This window comes from Felis catus, chromosome A3, assembly GCF_018350175.1.
Source record: "Felis catus isolate Fca126 chromosome A3, F.catus_Fca126_mat1.0, whole genome shotgun sequence".
NCBI classification, from domain to species: Eukaryota; Metazoa; Chordata; class Mammalia; order Carnivora; family Felidae; genus Felis; species Felis catus.
In genome coordinates, this window is record NC_058370.1 from 105529941 (window position 1) to 105541510 (window position 11570).

General features: G+C 44.5%; 1 protein-coding gene and 1 long non-coding RNA gene across 3 annotated transcripts in view; one reads left to right on the top strand and one right to left on the bottom strand.

The window, feature by feature from the left end:
- Positions 1-10029, top strand: part of KCNG3 (potassium voltage-gated channel modifier subfamily G member 3) — a 98488-nt gene extending 88459 nt beyond the window's left edge. The window contains exon 6 of one of the 2 annotated variants that reach the window (XM_045054648.1): positions 9520-10029. In XM_045054648.1, coding sequence (XP_044910583.1) covers positions 9520-9526 — 7 coding nt within the window. In that variant the 3' untranslated portion in view covers positions 9527-10029. The remainder of the gene's footprint in view (positions 1-9519) is intronic. The other variant, XM_023251923.2, reaches the window with a different exon arrangement.
- Positions 8991-9995, bottom strand: LOC123384542. The gene is made up of 2 exons (XR_006595787.1): positions 9933-9995; positions 8991-9272 (listed from the first exon to the last, which is right to left on the bottom strand). It is a non-coding gene; the product is annotated as an uncharacterized LOC123384542 (long non-coding RNA).
- Positions 10030-11570: the final 1541 nt, after the last annotated feature.

Consider the following 11570-nt stretch of genomic DNA (forward strand, 5'->3'; position numbering starts at 1 on the left):
CAAGGGTGCTGTTCTGTCCCACAAAGTGTGTTCTAGTAATAAAGCCTACTGTTTTTGAGTCTTCAGTATGTGCCAGGCAGTAAACAATTGATATGCATTATTTTATTTCCTTCTTTCAACTACCCTACGGTAGGTACTACATTGTGCAGAGCAGAAAAGTGAGGCATGAAGAAGTTTAGGTGATTTGCCCACAGTCTCCAGGAACAGTCAGGACTGGAACTGGGGGTGGTTGGCTTCAGAGCCCGATCTTTAGCCTCATGCTGTACCCTCTTTCTGGTAAAAGACAAATCCATTGGCCAAGTAGGCCACAACTCTCGGTAAGAGGCTAAAGGCAGGTTCTGAAACCGTGAGCACCAACGGAGTCTTGCATTCACGGGACGTGGATAAATCCCGTGCCTTTTGACCAGTTCTGCCTTCCTGAGCCCTTCAAAGGGAATTTTTAGGCAGAGATGACAGAGGTTCCCTGTACTTTTCACAGCACACTATATCACTACAGCTGCCGTCACTTCTCCCCTGTGGCCTCCCTCCCTTCTCTTAGAATCCACTGCCTTTTTGACATGAAAAATGTACTATAATGAGTCTACTGGCTAATTAATTAAAAGGGAAAAAAAATCCCAATCTTCAAATATGAAATGATTAATTACATAAGCATTAACGCCTCTGCACCCTCAGAACGGCACGTCTTTAATTTAAAACTTTTCCAGCACATTATTTTCTGCCGACGTGCGTGTTTTCTGCCCGTACAAGGCCAGCTTCTCGTACACCCCAGTCCATTTCACAGCAAATGGCCCCAAATGGTGTTTATCCCGTTCATTAGGAGACTGTATCAATTAAGCAGGCCTGGCTGAGCTGCCTGTCCAGGCCTGCACCCCCTGGGCCCGAGTGCCTGTGTTCACACCCACAAGCCGGCTGGGACGCCCCAGGCCCCTCCCCACTGCGGAGGGGCCACCTCACTGCTTAGGGGCCCTGATGCTTTTCACAAGATCAAGGCAGAGCTCTGAGATCAGGAAGTGTTGTTGTGTGATGCTTACACTTCATGGATTTTAAAAAGTGTATTGTTTGGCTCAGACACCTGACTCCAAGCTGCTGGCTTCCTGAATCTTTTAGTTTTTTTGTGTGTTTTGTTTTATTTTGAGAGAGGGAGAGAGAAAGAGAGAAAGAGCGTGAGTGGGGGAAGAGCAGAGAGAGGGAGAGAGAATCCCAAGCAGGCCCTGCACCACCAGTGCAGAGCCCGATACAGGGCTCAAACTCGAAAACCGTGAGATCACGACCTGAGCCAAAATCAAGAGTCAGATGCTTCACCGGCTGAGCCACCCAGGTGCCCCCAGTTTTTCGTTTTTAACCAGAAGAACCTTACCCCGCTCTTCTTCCCCTGCTTCCCAGCCCGCACTGCTTGAGAGGTCTTTGTTCACCTTACTCAGGCCCCCTCTGCTTGACCTTTGTCCCTTGCAGGAAGTGAGGTCAGGGCTTCAAGGCCTGCTCCACAGGAGCTGCTGGGGTCTTAGGCCTGGGTGGGCAGCAGGGAGGCCTGTGTACTGCCCCTTCCCTTGTACCTGTTGTCTGTGGGCCGAGACCACTTTTCAGGGGATTCGCCTAGGCCCAAGAGTGGCGCTCGAATCCGCTGGCACGAGCTGGTTGCTGACCAATCAGCACGTGAAACATTTCTCAGAGGAACAAGGTGCCACTTCACAAGCGGCAGTGTTGAAACGCGCTGAATTACTGGACGGAGTGGTTGTCTACATCAGGGCGGCAATAGAAGAACTTGTCTATACGTCTGGCTGTAACAATCATAATCTGACGGGAGAAGCCTACAGAGGCAGAGCTCTCCGTGGCTCCAAGGTGGAGATACTAATGGAGGACACATGCTGAGAATGACACTTCCACTTTCCAGAAGCATAAAATGGTATTTTTTTCCCCATAGAAATTGTGAAAAAGAGAAGCTATTATGGTTCAACATTTAGACAGGCATTAAAGCACTTTGGATCTGAATTGAAATTATTACTATTTTTTTTACTCCTGTGGCCTGAATTCATCAGCAAATGAGTGGGATTTCCTACTTTTGGGATTTAAAAAAAAAATTTTTTTTTTTTTTAACGTTTATTTATTTTTGGGACAGAGAGAGACAGAGCATGAACGGGGGAGGGGCAGAGAGAGAGGGAGACACAGACTCGGAAACAGGCTCCAGGCTCCAAGCCATCAGCCCAGAGCCGGATGCGGGGCTCGAACTCACGGACCGCGAGATCGTGACCTGGCTGAAGTCGGACGCTTAACCGACTGCGCCACCTAGGCGCCCCCTACTTTTGGGATTTGAACAAACAGGAAGGTTGTTCTAAGTGTCTCCTTTCTCTTTCCCACTTTTTTTTTTTAATGTTTATTTATTTTTGAGAGAGAGACAGAGAGATACAAGTGTGAACCGGGGAGGGGCTGCAAGAGAGGGAGGCACAGAATCCGAAGCAGGCTCCGGGCTGTGAGCGGTCAGCACAGAACCCGACGTGGGGCTCGAACCCACGAACCTGGAGATCATGCCCTGAGCCGAAGTCAGATGCTTAGCCAACTGAGCCACGCAGGTGCCGCTCTTTCTCACTTTGATCCCCTTAAATCTGAGCTGTCCAATATCGCAGCCATCAGCTGTATGTTATCCAAAGAAATATTCAAATAATGTAAAGTTACAAATTAAATTCATCAGCTCTGCCAGCCACATTTCAAGTGATCGACAGCCACACGTGGCCGGCACAGACCTACAATATTACCCTCACCACAGAATGTTCTCTTGTACTGCTAATCTACCTTTATTATCAAAGCTAACTGTGCATTTTGGGGTAGTAGTTATTAAACAGCATTTTTTGTAGCCTATATGTAATTTAATTAACAAGTCACTGAAACTCTTAGTAGTTTTTCCCCCCTAAATCGCATCTTCCCAAGACCCCACCACACACAGTGACCCTACTGACTCAGTGCTCCAGCTACAAGGCTCCGTGAAGTTGTTTCTTATGTGGTCCTCCTTAGAAACGAAAAGTTCTCCATAATTTTCTAAATCATAGGTCTGCAAGCCCAGGAGAGGGGTATAAACGTCTGATGGCAACAGACCAGCATCCTCAGCCAACTGCCTGACTGTGTCAAGGCCATTGCTGCTGTCCCCTTGCCAGCTGCCTCAGGGACCACCTCAGATCCTAATTGGCCTGACTCCACCCATTCCCCTGACATCCTCTTATTGGCCAGACAGTGTCAATGTGGCAAAAACATGGCCTGAGGCCATAAGGACAAAACTGCCTTTGTGCCTATGAGGTGCTGCGAGATGGCAGTGGGCCTCCGGTGGTGGCCATCCACTCAGGTTACACATGGCTCTATCAGGGGAATTTAATGGAGAGTGATTTCTTCGCTACAGTATTTGCCATTGGTGTAAAAGTAGGTTTGGTCTTTTTTGCCTCGTTTTTAATTCTGAAGCATAGAATCCTTACGGAGAGTACTTATTCTTGCGTCATTTAACTTAGAATCCTAACGTGCTGCTCGCCCCAACGCTTGCAGGATAAATGGCACTTTTACAACCCACCGGAAATGAAGCGCTGTTTGACTGGCAGCATTACAGCTCTCTTGGAAAAGCCTGTGGCCACCGCTCTCAGTTCTTGAATGTGATCAGCCCCCAGCCCTCCCAGAGCTTGCAGGAAGTCGGGCCCCTGGCCTGGTTAGTATCCCTGCCGCGAAACCTTGTCCTGGACACTAAACGTTATTGGCTGGACAGGTTTTCAGATCCAAAGGCAGGTACCTGTGTGGAGCCTCATCAGGCCCTCCTAGGGAGGGAATGATGTGGGGACCCGTGGCACTCCAGAGGCCTCCTAGACCTTCTCCAAGGCTGGCCCTGGGATTGCTGCCTGCCTTGTCCATTTCTGGGCCGGGGAGGCTTCCCTGTACCTGTTTGTGTCGTGGGTAGAGTCTGAAAGGCCCTCCTGTGGATGAAAACCCTCTGCAAATGAAGTCTCATCAGCCTATTGAAAAGCAGTAATACTCCATTGTTTCTGAAAGAATCCTTGCAATTAGAGGAGGCAGAGGAGAAATTATTCCAGAACTAAGTTATTAGATCCATTCCACGGAATATTTTTTAAAAACCAAACTCGTTTTCCCGAGAGAAGATTGAATGCAATCGCTCTCTCGTTTAAAACACCTGATGTCACCACTCTGCCTCTAGCAGCAGGCTGGCTCCCGAAAACAAGGGGATATTGCTGTGATGAGAACATGGCCGGGGGTGTGTGCCAGGCAGGACAACGCCAAGAAGCCAAAAACAACAAAAGGAAAAATGATGAAGTGAGATCCACCCAGATGGTAAACACAGCACCAGAGCTCAACAAACACACACACGGCCCTCCTATGGTGGGAGGAAGGGGGGTAGCAGCCGGGCAGGTCAGTCTAGAGATGAACAGAAACTGCGGGGGGTCCGGGAAGACTGGGCACTAACTGGGGTGATCACCACGGTAAGTCCGGGAGCCCCCGTTTGGTTGGATCTCTGCCCCAGCCAAGGCTGGGGGATGGGTGTATCAGAGAAAAGGGTTAACAGGATCTGGCAAAAGCCATCCTGTCTGTCCCGTTGCTGCTGCGAACTATCAGCAATGGTAATAGCAGCTACAGTTTCACGAGTGCTTACTATATTCTAGGCACTCAGTCCTCGCAGAGTAGATACTGTCCCCATTTTATAGACAAAGTGACAGTGAAGTTAAGTGAAAAGTCCTGTGGCAGGTACACAAACCACTAATTAAACCCTGGTGAGACTTAGCATCACAGAAATTTCAATTCACTGGGTTAATAGGGTCCTCGTGGCACACGATGGAGCAAGAAAGGTGCTTCTCATGATTTGGTAGCAGTTGTTACGAGCTTTTTAACCTATATACTGTGTTCAAATTCAGTAGTTACCTGTGTTATTCATATTAGTCATTTATTTTGATTAAGGAAAAGGAATTGGTTTAGAGAGACACTTAATGTAATCTACTCTTCAAATTGTGGAGATTTTTGTAATGCTCTCAATGTTTCTTTTTAGTGGGTGTGGGAGAGCTGGGGACAGGAAGGAAGGTGGGGTGTTAGAAGGCAAACATAGAAAAGATTCTTCATAAAAAAAGAAAACACGTCTAGAAATGATTGCTCCATAAACAAAACATGAGTGCACACAGTAATTTCATGTTCTCGTTCCACCCACTCAGTTGTTCTTAATGACTCAAGAACAGAACTGCCTGGGCAGATTTACAGGCTCTGCGTTCCTGACATCTGTGCCGAAACAAGGCTACGGTTGTGTGTTCGCAGGGCGCTCACTTCTGCTCGGGGGAGAAAACACAAACACCTTGATTTGAATTTTACCTTTGCCATGATTTACATGACTAGAGATGCAGTTGTTCTCCACTCTGGATCCATGGACTGTTAGGATAGAAGAATAGGTGCCAAGAAAGAGAACAGGGTACCCCTGAGCTTGGGAGTTGAATGGGATGTGATGATCACGCAATCATGTGCTAAGAACCACGTCTTCTCCAGCTCTCCTCACTGTTAGAAAGCCAGGCTTCCACCTAAGTCTCTAGCTGGAAATCTTTGGGTTGTTTGGATCGGTGCTTTGGCAAATTCTTCTTCTAGGTCAGAGTCAGTGGAGGGCAGGGTTGTGGCTGGGGGTTATAGGCCCAGGGCAAGTGGTGCTTGACTTGGGCTTCCCGAGTTTCTTAGCTGTGATTTGGGGAATGTCATACTCTCTCCCCTTCTTTCAAGGGGGAGAACTGCCTTCCATTAGACACTTTTCCCAGATGTATAACTTCCTCCTCCCCTTCCCCACCCCCCTCTACCCCCATGGCCTTGCTTCCCAGACTGTAATAGTGATAGTCAGAGCCTGACCATTTCTTGGAAGAAGACCTCCAGGTTAACCTCTCTGTGCCTCCACCCCAAGTCGGCCATCTAGAATCACCTGGCATCCTGTACCCATGTACTAGTGAACACAGGCTGGAACCTTTGCTACTGGATAACACGATAATCCTATGATATATATCCTTCATTTCATCTCTGAGACATGAGTGGGGAAGTCACTTTCCCAAGGTAACTAAACTTGTCAGTGGAAAGAACTGGGATTCAGCCCTAGGCTGGTCTTATGTTCTGGCCAAATGTTCTAGCCAAGTACCTGTCACCCTCTTTTAGAACGTGATCTGAAGTTAGACCTGTGACTCTGTGTTTCTGTGTAGCAGAAACTAGAGAGATGTCACATCTCTACCGTTTAAGAATCTAAGGCGGAAGGAGAGGCAAGTAAAATTATGGATTTGGCATTTGAAAATGATGTGAGTTTTTATTTTCATGCTGATGTTAAAAGGTTGGCTATTATTTTAGTGGGATACTCCTCTCTTTGGCCTTCGAGATTTCAAGATAGATTCCACATCTTTGGGGGCTGTTTTCATGCTGGGTTCTACCTGACAGTTCTGATCTGTTGTCCCACAGCCTTACCTAATATTTACCACTCTTGGGGAAAGGAGAAAGGAAGAGGGAAATGGTACGGGGAGATTGGGTGGCGTTTGAGGAAATGGAAAAGATTTTTAGGTTACAATTTTAATTGAAACCAGCTAACTTTATACAAGCACAAAATCCAATGGACTTAAAATTCTAATGCTTTATATATCATGCTAAGTTAATTTTTGGTTCATATCAGTAACTAGGTTCAGTTTTATAATTTTTGCTCAATAATATTTTCCATAGAGACGTCTATATATTTACATATTGTCTCTTAATTTTTTTCACACCATCTTATTTAATTGTTGCAGTCACCCTGTTAAGTTGAAATTGTTATTCTGTGGCCGAGAAAGGTTGAGGAACTAGGATACATAAGTCCAGTGCAGAGCTGACACCCGGACATATTAACTTTTATTGGCTACGGAGCACCCATGTTTTGATATTGGTTAAAGTTACATAGGTTTTTCTAAAGACAGAAAGTTCTACTACCTGAAAAGAAAATGATCCATCAACATTTACCTTCTTGAAACCCAGGTTTTTCATTTCTCTTTTCACTTGATCATCAGTTTCCATGGCCATCAGAATGCTCATGTAAATAACTACCCAGGATGGTCACTCATTTCTCACAGCAATGTGTGGAGGTGATGTTTGTTCTTTTGTTAATTCGTTCGTTCGTTCATTCATTCATTTCTCCAACAGCCCCGTGAAGAACCACTATAATTAACCCTAAGGGGCAGAAGGACCCTCAGGTGACCTTTCCTGTGGCTTAATACTTGGAGACTGTCACTCAGTAGGCTCCTCACATCTATGCAAGGGATGATAAAAGAATATTATAGGGGTGCCTGGGTGGCTCAATCGGTTAAGCATCTGACTCTGGCTCAGATCACGATCTCAAGGTTGGTGAGTTCGAGCCTTGCATCAGGCTCTGTGCTGACAGCTCAGAGCCTGGAGCCTGCCTCTGATTCTGTGTCTCCCTCTCTCCCTCTGCCCCTCCCCCACCTGCACTCTGTGTCTCTCTCTCTCTCTCAAAAGTAAATAAAAACATTAAGTTTAAGGAAAAAAAGAATATTCTAAATTAATTGGTGGTTTGGGGTATAAGTACACAGAAACATGAAAATTCTAATTTTTATGCCTTTTGGGGACTTTGTATTATTTGTGTGTATATGGACTTACAAAAAGGTTACTAAGGCTCGTTGTAAAATACTGCAACGCTGCAGGCATACAGGACACAGAGTGAGAATCTCCAGGAGTTAGGAATCACCCTCTGACCCCCACTGGAGAAGACCCCTTCTTTCATTCTCTGTACAAGACATTATGTTATATATGCTAAATTTGAATAGATGATGTTAATGTAAAGTTGCATGAATCTTATTTTGGATTTCCACTTTTTTTCTATGCATAATTAAGTATATTTAAAATGATTTAAAATAAATTATGAGTCATACCTCAGCCTTTCTTAACGAGAGAGATGAAATGTGATGTGTCAAAATTGAGTTAAATCCATAATCTCTGCGGATGTGCTTTTGACTTGCACATAACGAGAAGCAGGCAGACGAAAGTGAGGCGGCTTCACACACCATATTGACATTCAACAACGAGAAGGTCAGAGCAGGGAGTTGATGTCAATATGTTCATCCTCTATTGCAATAAAGCTGTCCCAGCAACTGCAACCCCAACTGCCTTTTCCCCTCCTACGGGTGAGAAATGTGCCATGCAGACCCTTACTTCCTCCTGTGAAATTACAATGCTTTAACACAGGTTTCATTGTTTTCCGATAATATCGATATAATCTAGGTTTCAGGTTTCAAAGACAAACTTAAACTCACACACCCCATAGGGCTTTGTTTGACAAAAAGATTACGAGATGGCAGCTGAGATGCCTATTCTGCCACATGAAAATTACCAAATAATTGCATGGCAGGTGTCATCGTTCTGAAAATCATAAAATGTGTGTAGCTCTCTCTTTTGTTTTCCAGTGTTTTACGGGGGATGCTTTTCTTGGGGACATCACTAGCTGTTTTGAACGTTGGGAAAATGTTTTTCCTCTGCCTTCCTTTTTGCCAAAGAGAGGATAGACAGAAGCCACAATAAAAAACACATGACACTATTATAGTCCATTTCCCACCGAGAAACTGCATTAGAATGGGCGAAATGCACAGGCACAGACATGCCTCCCCAGCTTAGAAAGTTACTCAGTTGGTGGTTTTGGCCGCAGAAGAACCATAAAAGTGGGGAAAGCGGGGCTTCCTGGAGGCCTGCATGCCGGAGACGCCTTCCCCAGGGTAAATCAGCCCAGAACAAACGCTCATTACACAGACATCTGTTCCCCACTGGTGACACCGAGGCCAGGTGATATGTGAACCCTTCTGAAGACAGGGAAAGATCGAAGGAATCGGAGAGAGGAGCCCACAATGACCTCCCTCAACTACTACAGGGCCTGGATGCTTTACGACTTGGCCCGACCCACCAAGCGTCCATTTTTAAAAAGTCGCTTCTGGGAAAAGCGGAGAATTTAAAAAAATTAAGAACTATTTCACATGGAGGCAGTTTCTATTTATATCCAGCACAAACCAATTTAAAATTTATACTGGTCTTCCATCCACTGTCCAGTGCTTTCACAGAGCAGCCTGCCAGAGGCCATTAGTGCACCGTCCTCACAAATGGAGAAGCGGCAGTGGTCTGATTCCCCCAGAGCCAGACTGGCGTTTGAACTTGCCCGCTTGCACGCTCTCCTAGATCGCCTGATGATTGACAAGTCCGTCTGCACGGTGAATTGTGGTCACTTCCCCTCAGAATAGGATCCAGCGAACAACCTGAAGGGATCACGATATAAAGAAAGATCATGCTTTGATGTTGGGTGGGATATGCAAATAAGAATGAGAATAGCTGGCTTTAGTGCTGTCAGAGTGCTGTGTTTTATTTGAGAAATGAGACAAAATCTTCCTATGATCAGCCACTCCATGTGACATCCCAACCCACACTCTGCTACTGACATTTTACCTCCCACTGAACAGCCCGGCTGTTGTAACATTTTCAGGATTCTTAATTTATGTCTTGCAGGATCTAAAATCAGATGGCAGGAACTTTAAGAAAATAACCAGTGTTGACAGGCACCTTTATACTTCAAGAAGCTGGTACACCTGAGTGCTACTAAGAGTCGGGGAATGTTTTCTACTTATTTCTTGAATATATGTCCAGAAGACAGTAGAACGGAAACACAGAGCTGTCCTAAATCATTTAATTTTCTCTTTTCAATCCATACTCTGTGAAACACCTTTCCTTCCACCTGGTATTTTTTAACAAGCTTATGCCCCTTTCTTACTATGAGTCATTCCAGCATTTAAAAAATTAATTGATTAATTACATTAATCAAGAAAAGACTTCTACATATCATCAAGAACTGTGGAAAAATAAAATGAGTGAAAGGTAAGATCAGCAAGTTAACATTTGTGTAAGCTTTGTAACTTACTGACCTGTTGGGGCGCCTGGGTGGCTCAGTCGGTCGGGCGTCCGACTTCGGCTCAGGTCATGATCTCACGGTCCGTGAGTTCGAGCCCCGCGTCGGGCTCTGTGCTGTCAGTTCAGAGCCTGGAGCCTGCTTCGGATTCTGTCTCCCTCTCTCTCTGCCCTTCCCCCACTCACGCTCTGTCTCTATCAAAAAAAAAATGAATAAACGTTAAAAAAATTTATAACTTACTGTTGATTCTCAGAACACTAGTGAGGGGAAAATATGGTGATGATGATGATGATGATTCCTACCTTACAGAAGAGGCAAGGGAAGCTCAGAAAATGGAAATGACTAGTTGCAAACCACTCAGCCTTGAAGAAATTGCAACTGCAACTCAAACCCAAATTGCATGTTCTTTCCACGATACCACACTGTTGCTTTGTAAAAGCAGCGACTTTGGATGAGCTGATCATATGAATGTGCCTGAAACCTTTGCTCTTAAGAGCACTGGCAGTGCTGAACACTTGGGGTTCTCGGGCTTATACCTGGCAAAGTCAGGATGCTGGTATATACCCTAGATCTGGAGCACTCAGCCTTCATCCTCTTCAGAATGGATTTATGTCTATTCTCTATCACGTAGTGCTTCAGAGTACGGGTTTTGAGCCAGATGACTAGGTCTGCTACTAACTAGTAGCTGACCTGGGCAAGCCACTTAACTTTTCTGGGCCTTTTCCTGTATTATAAGATGAGGATGATAATAGCACTTGCCTCATAGGATTGTTGTAAAGATTAAATGAGTTTATTTGTGGAAAATGCTATATAAAGGTTAGTATCATCTATCAGTTTTCTACATGCTTTCATAAATGCATTATAATATGCTTGTGAAAACCTGCAGTTAGACGATAAAGCTAAGAAAAGCCTTGCTCTATCCCTGGAGGTAGGAAACTAGTGTACTCCTTTCATACAGTACCTTGCACATAGCAGAGGCTTAAAGGACATATTATTTTTTGAGTATAGTTGACACAATATTACATTAATTTCAGGTGTACAACATAGTGATTGGACAAGTTAACATATTATGCTATGTTTACTGCAGGTGTAGCCAAAAGATCACTATTACAATATCATTGCTCTATTCCTTCTGCTATGCCTTTTATTCCTGTGACTTATTCTGTCACTGGAGGCCTGTATCTCCCACTCCCCTTCACCCATTTAGTCCAACCTCCCACCCCTCTCCCCTCCGGGTATTTATTTATAGGTCTGATTCTGCTTTTTATTTGCTTATTCGAAATTTTTTACATTCTACTTATGAGTGAAATCATATAGTATTTGTCTTTTCCAGTCTTATTTCACTAAGCATAATACCTTCTAGATCCATCAATGTTGTCACAAATGGTAAGATCTTTCTTTTTTATGGTTGTGTAATATTCCATTATAATCTATCTATCTACACACACACATTCCTTATTAATTTGTCTATTGATGGACACATAGGTTGCTTCCATATTTTGCCTATTGTAAATAATGCTGCAATAAACGGGGCTGCATACGTATCTTTTCAAATTAGTGGTTTCATTTTCTTTGGGTAAATACTAGTGGAATTATTCAATCATATGGTATTTCCATTTTTCATTTAAAAATATCTTACATTGAACTAAAGTGA